The 20,675-nt window shown below is 50.5% G+C and overlaps 1 protein-coding gene across 1 annotated transcript in view; it reads right to left on the reverse strand.

Moving 5' to 3' along the window:
* The window catches only part of SAE1 (SUMO1 activating enzyme subunit 1), a 58,365-nt gene that overhangs the window by 25,219 nt on the left and 12,471 nt on the right, over positions 1-20,675 (reverse strand). The window contains exons 2-5 of the mRNA XM_075538025.1: positions 16,191-16,302; positions 11,196-11,369; positions 9,336-9,478; positions 8,072-8,171 (exon numbers count right to left, since the gene is read on the reverse strand). Of these exons, the coding sequence (XP_075394140.1) occupies positions 8,072-8,171; positions 9,336-9,478; positions 11,196-11,369; positions 16,191-16,302 (529 nt within the window). The remainder of the gene's footprint in view (positions 1-8,071; positions 8,172-9,335; positions 9,479-11,195; positions 11,370-16,190; positions 16,303-20,675) is intronic.

Consider the following 20,675-nt stretch of genomic DNA (forward strand, 5'->3'; position numbering starts at 1 on the left):
GGTTTCAAACACAAACGACTCTCAGAGTTCTTGTGTGCATTCACTGACCACCCACCCACTGGACCTCTATGACTAAGGGGCAGGGCCTGCTTGAGATTGGCCATCACAGGAAAGCCTGCCCCTAACCCTTTCAGGCCTGGAACAAGAGCACAAAGGGCCATGTACCATTCTTTACTTATAAGCATGTGTGCTCAATGAAGTATACCGTGTTCCAGTCCATGACAAACGCCTCTTCCTCCCAAGAGCCGGAAGGCCAGGATGGCATGTAGAATCTGCACACTCTTGGGGAGCTCTGTGCCACAAGGAAACTGGGCATGATGCAAGGGGCTTGGTATTGAGTGTGGGCAACCGAGCCAGCCTGCAGGCCCTTCCTAATCACGAAGCTGGGGAGAGAGCCCGTATCAGCTGGAGAAATTTGGGTTGTCTGGCAGGAGATCAGGGCACCTGGCACCAACTCTCTTTATCTCTACAAACACCAATGGAAAGGTTAAGTGTGGTAGTTACATCATCTGGTGTCAACATGAGACTATTAAGAGAGAAGGGGTAAAGTTTAGCCTGTCAATCAGGTCGCAGCTTGATGACCTCACTTGGGAGGTGCTATGGAGGCCAGACATACTCCTCTCTGCTTGGTATTCCTGATGACAAGCCATATGGAGCTATACTGATGAAGCCATATTCCTGGAGCTGGAGGAGCCATGTGGAGACCCACACCAGCACTGAGATGCTTCCACCACCACTGGATCCATAGGACTCTCCACCCACTGGCCTGTGATCTTCCTGCATTCAGCGTCATTTCATGGCTGTGTGAGTCTAAAGAGGAACATATGGACTAATATCGGCATATGGAGTAATGGACTTGATCTGGACTGGGCTATTTTCTTAATATACAATTACTTTTTGATATAAAACTGTTTTGCACATGAGTCTCCACGAGTTTGTTTCTCTAGTTAACCCAGATTAACACACACACAAGGCAACATGCTCCCACTGTCCACCCCTCAGGCCACAATGCTCAGTCTGTCTCTTTCCTCCCTCCCTCTGAACCTGAAGCACTTCTGTTGGATGGGATGTTAGGTTCAGATTAATAACAAATCACCCAGGACTCTTCTCAGCCCTCCTCTCCCTCCGGTGGGGATCAGCTTCCTAATGCAGGGGGCCCAGTGCTGAGGCAACTGCAACTAGATTTTCAACAAACACCCATGAGCTGGACAGACCTCGCCTGCTTGGCTTTTGCGAAAAGGCCATCAGTAATGATTAAAGTTGAAACCTTCCCCATACTACATCAGCCATCAAATTAGGGGGTTGGACTGAGCTGTTGAGAAGAGTGGAAAACCGCAATTAACCTCCATGCAACAGGAGACGGGCTAAATAAAGGATGGCAAAGCAGAACGCGGAGCTAGTGCACGGCCATTTACAGCGGCACTTTCCAGAGGAGCTGTGAAGGGTTCAGGGGAGAACACTGCGAGAAAAAGCAGAACACAGAACCACATGCACGCTTACTCAGCTCTACACTCACAGAACCCACAGGACAGAAAAGAACTGCAGGGGTCACCCACCGAGGCCCTGAGTGCTTCAGGGAGCAGCACTCCGGGGGAGAAGGATGTGGCAGTTGGCTTCTGTAGAGACCACAGCTTTGGAAAGCCTGAGAGGCAGGTCTCCTCGGTCCTCTGGGATTACTAGCGAGGTGACAGGAACTCAATGGGGCACTTACAAGCATCCGTTTACACTAACTGGGACCCCAAGCATCATATGAATAGCACAGACCAGCCAAAGCTAAACACGAGCAGGTGGGAGGAGTCCTCATCTCCAGCCTCGTTCGGTTTTATCCACGTGTGGAATTGGGAGCCCATTTTATAGAATCAGACCAAACAATAACTCAGAATGAGTGGGCGGGTCTTATGAGTCTACAGTTTTTAACAAGCATTCCAACAAGTGAAAACCACAATCGGACACCATGCTCTCCCGCATTAGAGTGGGGAATCAATGAACCACAAAATGTTAACTGATGCAGCATTCCTGCTGGCTTTGGAACAGAAACTGGAGCACCATGGCGTATGCAGAGACGCACCCCTCCTTCCCCGTGTCCCGCTCGTTGCTCTTGGGGCAGCTCCCTTAGATTTGCCACTTCTTCAAGGATATATGAGACACACACACACACACACACACACACACACACACACACACACACACGGCCTCTCAATATTCACCGCTGCGCTGTCCAGCCATGGAAGAGAGGAGATAAGGGTGCGTTTTTCAAGTACCACACCCTGTACAGCCAAGAAAAACTGCAGCCTCACCGAGAGAACTTTCTGTGAGCGTGGGAACAATCAAGAGCGGCCCTGTCCACTACAGATGGCAGGAGTCACCTACTGAGCACCTGCAATGTGGCCAGCAAGACCACGGAACTGTGTTCTACTGTGATTTTAATTCGGTGAATTAGCCACATGTGGTTACTCACTACACAGACACCAATACCCTCTCCAACAAAGTGCCAGACACATGCAGGAAGTTCTTCTGGGGATGTCAAAAAGCAGGCACATACTGTACTTGTTGACCCGCAGCACAGCGTGCAACTGCCCTTGTGGGTTTCCAAGATTGTAACTCTCTTTCAGGGGTAGAAAGCAGCATTTCTCCCACAGAGCAACTGTGGCTTTCGAACTGCTAAGGCAGCACACGAGACAATTTGCTATTACCTACCAACATATAGCTGCCTAACCCTTACTTTCGAGTCGATTCTAACTCATAGTGACCTTGTCGGATCTTTCTCGGACAAGACTGGGGGTGTGAACCAATGACCTGGTAAGTGGTCCAACACTTAACCCACTGCACCACTAGGACCCCTGGAAATATAGGTAGGAAGACACACTAGGGAAGAGAATGCTTACCTTGAGGAGGGGGACTCAACTGCTCCCAGGCACACTGGTGATGGGTTATGGGATTTTTATTGACTCCTACAATGAAACCTGTGAGTCCGGAACTCGCAGGCACAGCCCTCTGCCCAGGCCTCACATGCTTTCTTCCTCTGCCCAGGTGCTTTGGTTGCTAGCAGGCATCCTGCCTAGTGACAGGCCAGGGAGTCTGCCTTCTCTGACAGGTTCTGCCTGACCCAGGGTCCAGCTCCTGCAGGTTTCACTGTATTATTCTTAATTTATGTTTCAAATGTCACCTAAGGAGTTTTAAGCTACATCCCAAGTTGTGAGTTTACAGCTGCCCCCTCAGGGGCCTTTTTAAGCCACACAAAGATATCTGCAGCCTGGTGGTAGCTGGGGTGGGGTGGGGCAGAGGGAGGGCGGGAAAGAGTCCTGGGATTGGATATGACAGGCAGAGTTTCATTGTTAATACTCTGACCAGAGGGGCACTCCCTCTGAGTCGGGATGGACGTGACAGCACCTGGCTGGGCTTGGTGCGCAGGCACGGGGCCAGGAGCACGGCAGTCAGCAAAGCAGGCCACACACCCCTGCCCATACGGAACCTACCAGGAGATACCACAGACGCCTGGCCAGACTCGGAGAGATACGAAGCCCACCTGCCCGCCACAGCTTGATGAGCCTCGGTGACGTCTCGCTGTAGTTGTACGGCCTCAGAGACGAGGTAGGCAACTCTTCAAAAACCCAACATTATCAGTGGTTTTCGGGGTGACGGTTTCTGGTTCATGGGCATCCAATTCAGGTTAATTGCGGTGGAATAACATGGGAAAGGAGAGTGAGAACCTGAAAAATGCAATCAATGTCCCTGAATTGTAGGTGAAGAAACTGGCACATTGGACATTTTTCTGTGGTTTTAACACACACACACACACACACACACACACACACACACACACACACCCCAACAAAGTCTGAGAGACATGACAAATAATCTCAAGTGCAAGCCACCCTTCAAAGCCAATCATTGGGGTGCTGAATGAAAGAGGGGGAGCTATGCCAATCAGATGCCAGTGGTGTTTCTTTTAACAAGGGTGGAGGGAAGATGAGAAAGTAGCCAACAAACTGCTCAGAATGGGCAATCAAAGCACTGAGTCACAACTTAGGTGGAAGTTCCCCAGCAATTCATGGAAAGCGTAAAAACAGTGTCAGCCTTAAATGCCCTGTCATCCAGGCCAGCAGAGGGGCAGGCGAAATGAAAGCTTCATTTCTTGCCATGGTTGTGAGTCAACACTACAGACCCTACCACCTGCAGTGTTCCCAGTGCTCTGACCTGGGAGCAGCCACTGCCGGGCATCTCAGCCACTTGGGCAGCCCCTACAACAGATTGCTTTCAGTTCGGAAACACCAACTGTAGCAACCAAGGTGAAAGAGGCCTGCCAACTAGCAGCAACTCCGGAGCAAGATGCAGCCTGTCTGCTTCTGTAAGACTAGTGGCACTTCTACCTGTTCTGTAGGCCAGAATCCACTGATACAGCTGGGGCTACAAGTCCCAGTTGTGCAGGGCTTAAAGTCCTCAGCCCGGGCTTCAAGCCCACCAACCACTCCATGGGGCAAAGATGAGGGGTCATCTTCTGTAAAGATGACAGTCTTGGAAACTGTGGGAAGGTGCACTCTGTCCCATCAGCTTGCTGTGAGCTAAAATCGGCTACCCGACTATGAATTCGAGGATGGCCTCAACTTTCACCTGTGTACTCTACCAGCTTTAGGCAACTTCAAAGGAACCTAGAAAAACTGAGGGCACAGCCTGTGGGATGTGAGGCTGGGGCCTGCGCTTGTGACCAGTGCCTGTTCAATTGTTAGGTTTCTGGAGTCGGTAATACCTCCGTTCTTGGCTTCATCCAAGAAAGAATTCACGCCGAAGCCCGTTTTGTACTCCAAGCGGGTTATGAAGGACGGGAGAAGTTTCAGGTCTTACTGTCTCAAAAAACGTACACGCTATTTCAAGGAAGCCACGCTGGGGTTCCCAGCTGGACACGAGCAACCTGGTGAAACAGAGCGCCCACATGTGCGGAACTGGGGGAGGGAAGACAACGGCCCAAGCGAGGACCAGACAGTACTGAGGCAGTGGTTCTCACCTTCCTAATGCTGCGACCCCTTCATACAGTGCCTCATGTGGTGGTGACCCCCAACCAACCATAACGTTATTTTCATTGCTACTTCATCACTGTCATTTTGCTACTTTTATGAATTGGGTGACCCCTGTGCAAGGGTTGTTCGACCCCCAAAGGCGTCACAACCCACAGGCTGAGAACCGATGTGCTGGTAGGAGAGAGGCTGTAGGCCCCCGGCTCATTTGCACCCTCAAGGAGTAGGGAGGCCTTCCCCTCCAACCAGCCCCTGACCAGGAGCAGGGTGAAAAGGGCTGGCCTTCCCACAGCAGGCTATTGGCTGACCACATTAGCTATGTTGAGCCCACCTGGATGATGTCATGAGCCTGGGTCTAGTTTGGACTGCCCAGGTGTACCTCCTACCTGGCTCAGAATTGGAGCATGCTCAGTTAGGGCTTTCATAGGTATGTAGGGGTCGCCTGCTTTCCTTCCAACCTCCTCTAGGGGGCTTTCGCAGGCATGGGAGGGACAATCCCGTCCCTATTCTGGCTACCTAACACAATCTCCCCACCCACCTCTCTCATGCCCAGCACAACCTCAGCCTGGCCACCAAGTGGCACTTCACTTTAGCTGACTGTAAACGCAAACCACAGGAAAGGGCACGCTCCCTCCACCTAGTACCCTGGCTGGCACCCAGGAGTCATAGCACCGGTCATGGAGGGAGACACAGGTCATGGACAGAGGCACAGGGTGGGAGGAAGTAGAGCCATCCGTGCTTCCTTTGCCACCAGTCCAGGCTTTGGAACCTGCCAACTTGTCTTCGTGTGCCAAGTCAAGCACCTCCTCCTCTGGGAAGCCTTCCTTGACCACTTGCTTCTCTCTTGGCTGTGTATCAGTTCTAGGCAGGGCTGTGCCCCAACCCTGGTTCTGGGGACATCTGGCTCCTAGCTTTAGGCAGTCAAATGAGAAGCAAGGGAGAGAGGACATGGCAACAGTGAGTCGGTCTCGGCCCAAGCCGGGTGACACCCAGTGAAGTTCAGCGCCGGAGCACAAAGGCCGGGTTAGGAATCCCGGGGACTGTGCACAGGAATGTGTCCGATCTCCTGGAACCTTCCAGGCCGGGGTCGGAATCCAGGCTGGCCTCGGCCCTGAGCAGCAGCTGACTAACAATGCCAGCTGGGGAATATTTTGATACCTTCCAATGTGGCGCGGGGAGGAAGAGTCACTCCAAGTGCCCCGTAATTGAAGTGGGTGAGGAGCGGCCGCCAAGGCCGCTGGCTGCCTGCACGGGCTGCCTGCATTCTCCTCATAGCTGCAGAGCGTGGATCCCCAGAGAGCTTTCCAGATCTGCCCCAGCGGGCACCCCCAGAGCGACTCCAGGGAAGCTTCCAGCTGTGAATGGGGAACAAAGCCAGGCCCTCTCTCTATTTGAATGTGAAAGACCCCTCAGCCAGGGACAGCCCTGAAGCCATCAAACCCTTCACACCAAGGCCAAGTGTCACACTACTGGGAGAGGGCCTGATTTATACCCTGACAGGGCCACAAAGACGCTTTTGTCCGTCTGCCTTGGTTAACAATTTCTCCCTCCCGTGCTCCCCCACCCCCCACCCCTCCGAGAAACTCCCGGGGCTATTCAGCTCCAGCTGGTCTGTTAAGACAGGAAGACAGTGAAGGGCTCAGGTTTGGCCAAAACACCAAGGCTTGCTCAGGAGAGTTGCATTCCTGTGAAGGGACACCAAAATCAGGGCTGAAAATTCTGTATCACACATATTCCATCACACGCTTCCAATACAAACATGGAAAACCAAGAGAAAGACCCCCCTTCTCCCCCTCCCCCCACACACACTCCTGGGCAGCCCACCTGGGGCGGTTTGCTGCAGTTTGGCTGTTTCTTTGAGGGGGGCCAATCCCCCCTTCAGAGCAATTTTAACACTCTGGCCAGCTGTTTCCCCTTCCCAACATTTCAGTCAACAAAGTCCTGTGTAAATAGAGGCTTGGTGCTCATGTCCCTTCTCAAGTTGACAAACCCAAGGCTGGCCCCAGCACCTCCTGGCTCCCACCCCCTGCTCCCGCACCAGCACAGGACTTCGGGCTCCCACCCAACACAGTCTGACAATGCTTGAATGGCCTCTCCCTACACTGATAGCAACGGATAAGGGAGAATGCTTCAGACACAGAATTAAAAGGTAATGGGAATTTCCATGAACTTTTATGGGGTTTTGTTTTTTTAAATCATCTTAATGGGGCTCGTACAACTTATCACAATCCATACGTACCCAATCCACTGTGTCAAGCACGTGTGTACATTTGTTGCCATCATCGTTCTCAAAACGTTCTTTCTACTGAGCCCTTGGGATCAGCTCCTCATTGCTTCCCCTCCCTCACAAACCCTCGATAATTTGTAAATCATTATTATTACGGTCCGTGAAATTTTGTAACACGCACACATGCACATCTGCCAACATCTGACAGCAGTGAAAGCTCTGCTTCCTCAGAGGTCACTGGTGGGGGAGAAGCCGGTTTCTGAAGTCACAAAAGCAATTCCAATGACCTGCCACGGGGCCTGCCACTCAGGACTGCACTAAAGTGTCTCTCTACCTGAATTGTTTTTCAAAAATTTTTTTAATGAAAGTATTGACTTTTGCTCACCAACAGCCAGTGTGACCCTCTATGACTCTATATGGGACCATAGACCCAAATTGATGGACCACAGACCAGAAGAGCCGTGTAGAAATCTGCAAGCTGGTTAGTCCAGCGCTGGCCCTCAAGCAGCTAGGCCAATTTGAAGGGGTTGCCAGGATAAGGGAATTTGGGAGTACACAGAAGACCTGCATTTCGGACTTCTCTAGAAGAAACACATCTGGCGTCATGGGAATCCAATTCCTCCTGGTAACAGCTGGCTGATGCTCAGCGAGCGCCCCCTTGAGTTGAAGGGGGAGCACTGGCCCCGGCTGTCTAGATTCCTCTCTAGGCCAGCTCGCTTATTTACCATCATAATTGCCTGCTTCTCACCAGGCCCCAGGGTCTCTGACCCCTGACCCCCACAGACTTTGTAGGCACTGCCCAGAAACAATCTGGCTGGGTCAAAGCACATACCTTTTTGACCATAGTTGTCTCCGACGGATCTAGTTTGGCTCTCTTGGTATCAGGCCCATCTTCAACTCCTTGACTAACTTTGGCAGCTTTGGTCTTCTCCCTAGAAGGGGTGGGGTGGGGTGACAGGATGGCAGGGTGGGCTAGCCATCAGAATAAGGTGGCAGCAGCGACTCACAGAAGAGGCTGGTTCGAGGCAGGGGCAGCTAGAGGGGGAGTTCCCACCCCCGCTCTGGGACTTAGTGAGCCAGCCAGACTCAGCTCTGAGGGAACCACAGCCCCAAGGCTGGATTGTTATAGAAAGATGAGAAAGGACTGAAGTTACCCAGCACATGGCCTAGCACATCAGGAGCTCTCAATAAGTGGAAGTATTTATTTTGAAAAATATTCCACTGGAATCATTGAAAGCCTCCATCTTCACATAGTGCCCGACTATGGGCGGGCCAGGCCTGCTTGACACGGGATGCAAGTGAAAACAAGCGGGTGTGCTTCCCCTACTAGGCTGCCTTATCTGTTTAGAATGTGCTCGAAGGACTGGATTTTTCTAAAACCACAGTAGGCTGCTTTCACAGGCAAGACACTTGTGGCCCAATGCAATGAAATGATTTGTCTGAGAGGCTGAACAAGAGGACTGAGCTTGGCTCCTTCCACCACAGAGGGCCTCTCTTTACCTCCTCCTATGTGGGGGTGATGGGGTGGGGTGGGGGAGGGGTGCGTGCCACAACAGGACAGAAATCGCAGCCAAAAACCAATTCATAGTTTTACAATCCTACACCCTCTGCCATCTTTCATGTAGAAGCTACAAATCCAAACACACTGCGGGCAGGCGCCATCATGTGAGAACTACACACAACGGTCTGCAACCTCAGCATCCGAGGCGGGAAGCTCTGCTTGTTCCACCAGCACTTGGCTGGGCCAGCCTGTGGCTCCAACCAGGGTAACCTATTTTGTACTGGGGTTAGTCTCTCAATCTGAAAATAGGCTGTCCACAGCTGGATTGCTTACAACCTCCCCAGCCCATGCCACCTGGGCTTCAACACCTGGATCAAATACCCACTGTGCAACTGCAATGGTTTGTGAAGTCTGCTGTCCCTATGCTGGGCTGACTTTCAGATCTAATCTACACTGTGGAGAGCAGGGGCCATGCCTCCCACAACCCTGAAGTAGAATCATCTGCACACTCAGTCTGGCTCCTTCCTTCCCAAGCAAGTACAACTAAATTCCGGAAATGCGCTGTCCATCCCTCGCTGGGCCGGGCAACACTCACTCTACAAACTCGTGCTCGCCCAGATTGGCAAACGTGTATCCGTGGTAGCCGAAAACGTCTCCTGTGAAGAACTTGATGCTGTTTTTGTGACAGATCTGGTCCACTTTCACTATGACATCCCTGGAGCAGCAGGTCAGACACACCTGCAAAAAGACAAAAAAAGGGGGGGGTGGGCACGAGCGCTGAGTCCCTAGGCACTGGGAGCCACAGCCCAGGCGGTAGTGCCTTAATGCACAGTCTCTCTGGACCTGTTGAAAGCAGGTTCCAAACTGGTACAACAGGTTCTTTGGTGAAAAGACAAAAGGACAGTTGCAGCTTTGGAGGGAGGGGCCTTGGGGATGGGGGTGGTGTGCATTAGGAGACCCACACTCTTCTGCCACCAAAGACCAACTGTGCCTTGCACAAAAGTAACAGCCACTCCATACGTTTGTTTCCACTAGTCCATAAACAGACACTCCAGAGTCCAGTCTTTGCAAAGAGCAAGAGAAAAGGGCAGTGTCAGGCTACGTGGGCTATTGCTACGTTTTTTATTTACTGTCCGCTGAAGAAACTATAGGAGCAAAGCAAGGTTTTTAAATGGACTCCTAGGTCGTAAGTTTAACATTTTCAAACTCCTCTTGATGGCAATGTTAAAATAAAGAAGATAAACAAGTCCGGCCGGGACTATTTTTCCACAGATGCTGGTGTGAAACTTTATCTGAACTTACAGACAAAAGGAGAGCCTTCTGACCAAGTGACCTCCCACTGAGCCTGCAACAATGCAGGGTGATTCCCTCAAGGGGATTAGCAGTGTCACTCAGGGGCTCTGGCTTGAGTCTCCTGGAGCTGAAGTGTTGGAAATGGCTGGGTTTTGCTGCACAAATGCTGTCTTTAGGGGAGAAGTTGAGTGATCCGGATCAAGACGACTAAGTGGAAAACTGTACACATTTCCTGCTGAATGTAGACATTCGAGATGTTACAAAGGCTGGTTTCATGGCTAGCATCTTTGGAATGTCGTGTGCCAACTCAACCGATATGATACTATTCAAAGAAGGATGCAGTGAGGGGGCAAGGGGTTAATCTAAAGGATCAGAGCCGCTGAAGGACATGCAGTTAACTGACCACAGGGAGCCCGAGGAGCAGTTCCACAAGGCAGCCCCCCTCCTCCAGCCTTCAGGTAGAACACACCAAGCCTCTCGTTCGGAAAGGTTCAAGGGACACCTACGATGGACCAAACATGATTTAAAGGACAAAGAAATTAAGAATTTGGTATCCAAATGGGAAGTATTCCTAGAGTAAAGAAAAAAAATTTTTTTTTAAAGAAACAAAACAGATGACCCCATCGTTTCAAGTTCTTATGTGAAGCGATGCAGGAATGAAATAAAACACCGTGAATAACCAATCCCCCTTCCTAACCTGTTACGCTGGGGCAGAAAACACTGGCAACAAAGTGGGTCCTAGCGCCGAAGATGAGAACACGCCTGGTGAAACTGGGTGCGGGGGAAGAGCAGTCAGTGGGGACAGGACTCACTCCGTCCCAGCAGGCTGGACCGCTGCATCCACATGCTTGCCCCTCAAGAAAAGTGAGGCTCCTAAGCTCCCGTGTGGGGCAGAGTCCAGACTGGGCCCCACTGCCCCCGGGAGACCACTGGAGTGATGCAGGGAGGGGCTGCAAGAGCAGACCTACACTCCTGGACTAGGAGCGACAGCACAAAAGTTTTCAGTTGCCAGTGGGACATGCTGAGTGGTATTTTACTCTGAAAGAGGGCAGTCGGCCAAATTCGCTTGGCATCCTCTGCTCTACATGGCTTATGGGGTCATTTGCTATGCTACGCTACACACACACACACACACACACACAATGCCCCCTGGGAAACTCACAGCATCAAACTGAGTGAAAAATGACTCTGGTTTCTTCTCTATGTTCTCCGTGTCCACCTTCACATCCACCATGGGGTTGAGATTCTGGGCTCGCTCCAAGGACGCTTCAGCCCTGTTGCGGCCAATAGACCCAGTCCGGATCAGGAACTGAGCTCCAGAGTCTTCTGGAGAGACCTGCGATGAGATAACTACCTGTAAGTAAGAAAGGCTCAGAAACAACGACCCTCTGCCTTTTGAGGGACCAGCTTGAACACCCCCTTTCACTGCATGCATTACTGTACCAAGAGGAATCTGCCTCTACTCCCCATTGTCTTTCCTCCTGAGCTGCTACAGAAAGCTTGTAGAAAGCTGGTCAATGATGGCTAAAGAGCACCCCCTTGTGTTTCACACGATCATTTACTCTAAATAAAAGTCTGCTTTCTTCTTCCATCTCAGTTTGTAATTTGGAACAAAATGACATGGAAATAACAATGTTAGTAAGCACATCAGTAGTCTAAGAGACCAAGACCCTGCCTACAAATGGCTCATACTCGGGAAAAAGCATGTGGAGCTGGCACAGTGGGATTTTACCCAGAATGCCTGATGGCAACAGAACAGCGCCTCAAAGACAAAACAGCATCATCACCAGGCAGCCACCAGGACAATGTACTACCCGCAGAGCATTTTGTACCATCAGCCACCTAATTTAACCTGCAATGCCTGCAAATGAACTTGCTTCACCAAGGACACAGTTTGCCAGAAGTCACCTCTGCCTCCAAACCAGCACATACTGGTCCTTGCCCTTTTCCTCCAGCTCAAGGAAATGAGCCTCTTGAACAGGGACCCTGCCCCACCCTGCCCTGCTTCTTCTGGTAAGGTGTTCTAGATGAGTGTCACCTCACCGAGAGCTCTGGAAAATGAGTCACACCTAATGTGTGACTTGAAACAGGTTACTTACCTGGGTTTGGGATAATGGACATAATAATACACTTGGCAAAAGTCAGCCATTGTTACTGGTCCAGAGACCCGAATCCTTGGCCTCTAAGCTCCTGGTTTTGCTGCTGCCTCCCTGTCCCCTCCACTGGCTGTTCTGATCCCTATGCCAAGACCTTTTAGGTGTGGTCATTCCAAGGTCCCAGCTCAGGACATTCATCTTTTCACCCTGCATCGCTCCAGGAACCACTTCCACACCTCTTGATTTTCTATCCCAATCATGCCTACAGCTTCAGTCTGATCTATCCAGGTCGCCTTTCTTTCTTTCCCTCCAATTCACATTCCATTTAAAAAAATCAATTTACTTTGGGACTCTTACAGCTCTTATCACAATCCATACATAAATCCATTGTGTCAAGCACATTTGTAATATGTTGCCATCATTTCCCTCCCTCGTTCCCTCAAGATCCCTTCATAGTTTGTAAATTATTATGTTTTTCATGCCTTACACCGACCCCTGCCTCCCTCCCTTTCAGGTCCTCTTTCTATCAAATGGCCCGTGGGGCTTGTCTCCTGCCTGTGCCCTTCCAGCTGAGCCCTCCTGTGTGCCTGCTGATGAGCCACCAACTGCCCACCAGACACCCAGGCTAGAATGCCTGGCCATCTCGCTAGTTCCTTGATAGCAGCCAACAGGGAAGTAGAGGCAGACTGCCTGGGTCCTGGCCACCACCACTCACTGGGGTGCTCCTATCCGTACAGTGGGGAGGTGGAGATGGGGGTCTCACTGGCCCCAGATACTCTGTCAGGGTTCCCAGATCCACTTGCGGGCAATCCCACTGCCTGCACATTTCTCACATCCGCGCACTTCTTAACAGCTCTGTCACTTTCTAAGTGGGCTGCTGCCCTGTAGCTTGTGTCCCTGGACCACAGCAATGTGTGACCTACACCAAAGCCAAAGCTGACCAGGCCACCCTGATCCCACATAAAATCATTCTGCCACCCCCATCCCCACCATCCCCAGCTCCGAGAGACCACAGAAAGCTCGGAGCAGCTCTTCGCTCCACCTCAGTACTCTCAATCTGCTTCCCAGCCCCTGCCCTTTGGGCTTCCCACTCGGCAAATGTCAACCTCTAGGTCACTTGCCAGCCCTAGCATGCTGGCTTGTGCCTTTCTGCCACTGGTAATGCGCCATGCCTAGTACACCTGCTCAAGGTCCTCCTTGCTCTTTAAGCCTCAGCTGCCAACACAACCCCAGCAGGCCTTTCCTATGAGTCCGGGGGCTCTCAGAGTTTCTAGAAAAGCTGGACAGCAGGAACCAACGCTCTGTGTGTGTGTGTGTGTGTGTGTGTGTGTGTGTGTGTGTGTGTGTGTGTGTGCAGCCCGTCCCTTGCATACCTCAGGGTGGCCACTAGGGGGCCCTCAGAGCTTGCTGAATGTGTCAACGCACCAGCTGGAGTAGCACTGGCCCCTAAGGAAGAGCACTCAGGGTACTGAGGGAAGTCCCGGCTCTGAAAGGAGCCAGGCTGGGAGACCAAGGGGACCCAGATTGCTCCCAGGCAGTGACTTTAAATACTCCCTATTGGACTCTCCAGATATTCTAAACCACAGCCAAAGCACCCAGCCACTGTGTCAGGCTCTGAAAACCAGGTAGCAGCACTGAGGCTGAAGCCGAGTGCAAGGTCCTCCCAGTTCGTAGAGACGGATGGATGACAAGAAGCTTGTCATTCGCATTGTTGCACGGGTACACAAACCACCCAAACCCTACGCTGTTCGGTAATCTAACTCTTAATGGCCCTAGAGGACGGAGCGCAACTGCCCCATGGCGTTTCCAGGGCTGTAAATCTTCACAGAAGCAGACTGCCTTCTCTCTCTGTCTCTCTCTCGGGAGCAGCTGGTGGGCTCAAATCAGTAACCTCCACTTACCAGACCAGCGCTTAACCCACTGGGCCACCAGGCTCCCTGGACTGAGGTGCAGTGCTGATAAACTGACAGAGGCAGCCACAGTACTCTAGCCTCAGTTTCACAGGCTTTCCCCACCCTCAGATTCCCGTGGCACAATCCTTGTGCAGGTCTTATTCTTCCCCTCTTTCAGGAATGTTTGCCTCTAGAGCAGCGGTTCTCACCTCCCTAATGCGGCGACCTTTTCATCCAGTTCCTCATGTGGTGGTGACCCCCACCCCTAGTCATAACATTATTTTCGTTGCTACTTCATCACTGTCATTTTGCTACTGTGATGAATGGGGCAACCCCTGTGAAAGGGTCGTTCCACCCCCACAGGGGTTACGACCCACAGGCTGAGAACTGCTGCTCCAGAGGAACCCTGGTGGCACCGTGATTACGCACTCATTTGCTAACCACAAGGTTACCTGTCTGAACCCACGAGCTGCTCCTTGGGGAAAAGGTGTGGCAGCCTACCAGAGATGAGAGAGAGCCTTGGGAATCCAATGGGGCAGTTCTGCTGTGCCGCCCACGGCCACTAGGATTCAGAATCAAGGTGAGAGCAGCAGGGTTTGAGTCAGGCTCTTGGTGAGCTGCAAGGAGTGGCACAGTGGGTTACGTGTTGGGCTAAACACAGGGCCCGTAATTCCACACCACCAGCTGCTCTGTGGGAGGAAGACGAGGCTTTCTGCTCCTGGTAAAAGACTCCAAGTCTCGGAAACCAACGGGAACACACCCACCTTGTTTTACAGGGTCCCTGAGATAGAATTGACTGGATGGCAGCAGGTTGGTTTTTGAAGGTGAGTTCCTGCCTCTAGGGGGCACTGTGGCGTGGGAGATGCCTGAGCAGACAGCACAAGGCTGGCCTGCAGGAATTTATTACTTTTTCCTCGCAAGGTTTTAAAATTCAACTCAAGTATCAATTTGTGACTGTGATATTAAGTGAGCCAACCCACGCTTCTCTTCATTTTTCGGCCAGATTCTATTTCAAAATATAATTCCAGGGATTATTTTTCTCCAGAAACCCCCAAACAAGGCGAGGCTTTAAAATATTTCATTAATATTGACTTTTCCCCACAGGCTCAGTCTCAGCCTGTTAGTTACTTCACATGAGGCAAAACTCTGCTCAGAGCCTACCAGGGAAGATGCAAAGTATAATAAGCATGAATGACTTCTCTGACTTGAAGCTTTCCCCCTAAAATGTCATCATTTGGGGAATTTGCCTTGAAATACTGTCCCAGAGACAAATAAATATGAGAGAAATAATAAAAGAAGCCAGGCAGAGAGGGCATCCAATATTCCACTTGTGTATGTATGACCTGGTGGTGTAGTAGTTATGTGTTGGTCTGCAAACTCTAAGGTCAGCACTTCGAAACCACTCCTTGGGAGAAAGACAGAGCTCTCTTCCCCCATAAAGACTTCGTCTTAGAAACCCATAGGGGCAGTTACACCGTCCAATATAGGAGTGCTATAAGTCAGCATGTGTTGTTGTTTATATGTACTTAACATTTTCTATATAAAAGAAATAAACTAAACTGTATTCCAAGCCACTATTCGCTGCCCTGTAGAGTTGAATCCTACTCCTAGAGACCCTAAAGCTGCAAGATGGCTGCCCAGCATTTCCAAGGCAGAGAGACCACATCTTGTTCCCACAGAGCAGAGCTGGTGGGTTTGGACCACCAGCCTTTCAGCTGGCAGCTAAGCACTTCACTGTTAAACCACCTTGGCTCCTGAAATGGCATAAGGCACTGTGTTTAAAGAAGCATTTTCACCTTGGGGAAAAAGCCAGGTCAGAGAGTGACCCTGGGGCCGGGTACTGCTATCTTAACAACACAGTGCCATGCCACATAATTACCAGCAATCATGGCATCTGTCACTTGCCAGACACTATGCTAGGCAGTCTGAGTGCAGCCTCGCTGACCCAATTGGAACCAAATCCAGCAAAATCTCCTCACATACCTTTTCTCCGACCTTCTGGAGCAGAATCACTGACCAGAGTGGAGTCCACACCACACTAAGGCCCCTAGGTTATTCCGAATTTCCCAAGGGCTATTCTCTGGCCCTCACCACACCTTGGGGTGGTGGGGCTTCGCTATCTACCCAACAAAATTGCACAGTGGGGAAGGATGAGGACAGATGTCTCACCTGTTCGTGATCCAGCATGGTCAGTCCTTTCACCCCCGCCAGGATGAGATTCTTGGCAATTTCTGCCCCGAGGCCTTTCATGCCGACCAGGAGCACCCGGGAGGCCCGAAGCCTGTGAGGCACAGAGAAAGCCGTTACTAGGTGGTACAGGATAGAGTGGACACAGGCGGAAGTATTCAAGAGCAGAAGCACAGACTGACAGAAAGCGCAGACTGACAGAAAGAGACTGGAAAGATAGCAGCCCCAAGACCAGGAAAGAGACAGGCATCAAGCCTTCCTGCCCAGAGCAAACCATGACCAAAGTATCTCGTGAGAGCAGGGCAGGCAGATCGGCAGAAAAACAAGGGTGTACATACACACCAAGCAGGGCAGGATCCCCGGGACAGAGGGACCCTGAAGGTGAAATCTGAGAAAAGGGAAAAGGGGGAAGAACACACACAACCACAACCCCAGTCCAGGAGGAGCAGACAGTGTCAGGGACAGAGACGGACGGACAGCAAACAGAGAGAATGGATGGAACTCACGAGGGGCCACCCCAGGAAGGCTCAGAGACAAGCTGCAGTAAGGATTCTGGATTATAAGGAAGCCGGGGGGGGGGGGGTTGTGGGGTACGAGACGAAGTGGTGAGAGGGGGCCCTCTCTCCTGTGTGCAGGAAATATTTCCATCTAGATGAAGCTCAAAAGGGAGAGCCAGGGGTCAGTTATCCCCCAACATTGCCCACGAACTCTAAGGTCCAAAGGAGACAGTACATTCCGAAACACCTTCTCTGAAATCTCCTAAATCCAAGTCTTTCATAATTACATTTTTCAAAATTTAAAAAGAAAATATGGAGTTTGTAGCATATACAAGGGGACTTTTAAAAGGTCATGAAAGAACGCCAGTGTTTTTCTATTGCAGATTTCTACCGACGCTTGGCTCTCCCTGGTATTACATACAAAGCAGCTGCGATGAGGTCCTGAGTTGCATCCTCTGCTAATGAAACCCAGTCATGTTTCTGCAGCAAACATGATTACTCGCTTTGAAGGATTAATAGGAACCATAAACAGTATCGTGTCAATTCAGATTCTGTTGCCTAATGAGCTTGCTACTACCATAATGAGTTGATCAGCTCCAATTACCAAGGTTTTAAAATAAGGATGGGAACTTACACACTTTTCAGATTTCCTTCGCTGCTACAATCAAAGAATAAAGTGGGAGCGAGGGAGATTATTGTCAAGATTCCTCTCAAAGGTGCATCTATGGGTCTCAGAGTCTTCACCATTGTATTTATCTGAGGGGCCCTTCTGTGCCCAACCAGACTTGGCAGACACAACTCTTCCAAGTGTACAACTCGACTTCACTAGGGTGAAAGGAACATGGGGCCGCTGTGGATCAGTCCTGACTCAATGGTGGTGAGTGGTTCGCAGTGCAGCTTTGAACTACTAAGCCAAAGGCTGGTAGCTCAAACCTACCCAGATGTACGGACCTCAGAAGACAGACCTGGCAGTGTGCCAGTCTTGAAAACTCTGTGGAGCGGTCCCACCCTGCACACATGGGGCCCCAGTGAACAGGCGAGGAGGAAATTGGCAGGAGGGTAGCCAACACTCCGAGTAATTAACAAAGGAGCTAGTAAGGAGCAGGGTTGGCCACAGGTCGCCAGCTTTATCCCAGTGGGTGGAGGGCAGGCTTTCAGCCCTCCCAGAGGACTTCCCACCCTGGAGGAAAGGCAAGACTTCTGACCAGAGGCAGGCAGTCCACCCATCCAGCCTGGGACATCAAAAGGGTCCCACGCCCTGACACTCCGCTGTGCCCTCTGAAGAACTACTACGGACTCTAACCATTCCTCCTTCACCCGGGCCCAGACACACCAAATCTGAAACTCAACGTTTCAAGTCTCTTTAGATTTGAGTCCTGTCTAGTTACTGGCACCCCTTCAAGGACTCTGTCTTCAGACAAAGCCCAGCGCCACCACTTAGCTCCCAAGACGCTAACTGCTCCAGGCCGGCGCTCCTTCAGAAATGACTGCCAGCTACTACCACCCCTGAGTATGGAGATGTGGGTCTGCATTCTGGTCTGCCACTTCCCAAACCAATGACCAAAGCAAGCTGGTGGAATCCCTCTCGACTTCAGTTTACCTATCTTGGGATAGGGATAATAATTCTGACTTCATTTTATCTAATCCCTAAACCACCTGGCAGGACGTGTGCAGAAGCATGTAGCATAGGTCCTGGCGCATAACAGATGGTCAAACAATCTTACTTGCACTGTTTGAATTTATCCCCCCTCAATCCCCATTGCCTTCATTCATTAAAGAACTCCACTGACAGGATTTTCAAAATCTGACAGGGGAAAAAAAAAATAACTCAAGGCTGGCATGAAAGCCTCCCATATTGGTTCTGCCTTGCTCTGCCAGCCCAAGAACCCAGCAATGCCAGATCCATCTAGCCTGCCTAAGCACACATTTGGCTCTCTACTCCCAGGCTTCACATCACACTCCACCGACCCCTCAAGCCTGCTACCCCCAACACCCAATTCCAATGCCATTTCCTCTAAAAGTCCTTTCTTACCATGGCTGACACCTCTGACCAGACATCAGAGCCTTGTGGTCCCTCCACAATGTCCCCTAGGGATCTCTGGTGCTAGGGTGGATGGAATAAGGCCCATCTCTTCAGGGTCAGGCAATTTTGCAGACCCCCACACAATGGCCGCATGAACTAAAAGTGGGCTAAGAGCTTCCCACTAACTCTGAGGCAGAAAGTGGAAGCGGGTACTGTTTGTCCCATAGGTCAGGAAATAAACAGTACTTGGCATAGAGTTATCATTTGATCAACATTAGCTATTATTTGTTCATACACTCTGATGCGGCAAATCCCCTAAGAGCCAATCCTAAAGAAAAATACTTGTGAGCAAAAAATGATGTACAAATATTTTCATAGCAACATTGTGCATCCTCCCCAAGTCCACGCCCTGCCATTTCTCTTCTGCAAAACCACCACCCTCAGACCTCCCCCTTTACCTGCTGCAACCCAGCCAAAGGAACACTCAGACTTTGTAAACTAGCAGGGCTCCCAAGAAAAATTGTCTTAGGCATTCTAAAAACTGTGCTTAAAATGAAAAATATGAAACTAGAATTACATGGGAAACATGCTTGTTGTAAAGTAATTAAGAACACACACACACACAAAAAAAAACCCACACAAAGTCATCAATGAAGATAAACATACCCACAACACACTGTTAGCTATTAGATTTATATTCTTGAATTTTCATATGCATATTTGCCTCTATCTTACTTGCCAAAATGGTAATATTGTCATATCACCTGAAGCCTGGTTTTTCTCCTTCTAAGAAATGGTCAACATCTTCTCATGATAATTGTGTATTAGTTTGGGTAGACTAGAGAAACAAATCCACAGAAACTCATTTATATATGAGAGTTTTAAATAAAGGGTAAGTGTACATTTGGAAAGCATCCCAACCCAGTGCTGTCCAAGCCCACAAGTTCAATATTAACCCCTATGTCCAACACCGATCTACAAAGTCCTCCTCCATCTCACAAAAAATACACACAATGATGCCAACTGCAGGAGGAAAGCCAAATCAATGAGTGTGTAACCATCTCAGCGCTGGCAGGGGTCTCCACACCGCTGCTCCAGCACCCAAGGCTGCATCGGGGTAGATCCATGTGGCTTCTCCTTGGGGCTGTCTCGCAGGAAGTCAGCCTTGCCAGCTGAAGCAGCTGCTCCCTGGTCCGACCATCAGAGAGCAAGAGACCAGAGAACCAGAAAAGTGAGGCTCACTGGGCCATTTATCTCTCCGTCCTTCAATTAATTCCACATGTGTTTATCGGCCAGACTGGCACAATAAACCTTAACTATATCAATAACCAACCACAACAGCAAAAATAGTTAAACCAGGCAGCTCTCCTGCTTTTTTCCAGCTTCCTCCTGCACCTCTGCAGCCCACTCTCTCTGGCTAGCTTCCTATGCGCCTTACACACACACACACACACACACACACACACACACACATTTGCCTTATATAGGAAAAACAAAATGACTCTTTTAGGGTACAACAGAGATCCTGATATCAAGTATTAAGGAGAGCATTTATGTCATCTTAAAGGGACAAAGACACCATCGGAGGAGGGGGGCCGTGAGCCCCATCAACATGACTCACAAATGGGAAACGAGATAAAAAGGTATGGATCAAAAGCAACAAGTTCACGATTGGTGGCCGATCAATGTCACAGCCCAGTTACAGGTGGGGCAGGGGCGGGGCTACAGAAGCAGGCACCTGACCATGACTGGGACCTGTACATTAGCACAGACTGATCAGAACTGTTCCACAGGTTTCTGAGACTGTACATCTTTATAGGAGCCACCAGTCTGAGCAGTCTTACCTTTCTCCTGAGAAGTGTCGACGGGTGGGCTTAAACACTGACCTGCAGGCAGCAGTCCTGTGCTTAACTCACTGCAACACCACAGTTCCTTTCCAAGGCCCCA

Source organism: Tenrec ecaudatus, chromosome 18 (assembly GCF_050624435.1).
Source record: "Tenrec ecaudatus isolate mTenEca1 chromosome 18, mTenEca1.hap1, whole genome shotgun sequence".
Classification (NCBI taxonomy): domain Eukaryota; kingdom Metazoa; phylum Chordata; class Mammalia; order Afrosoricida; family Tenrecidae; genus Tenrec; species Tenrec ecaudatus.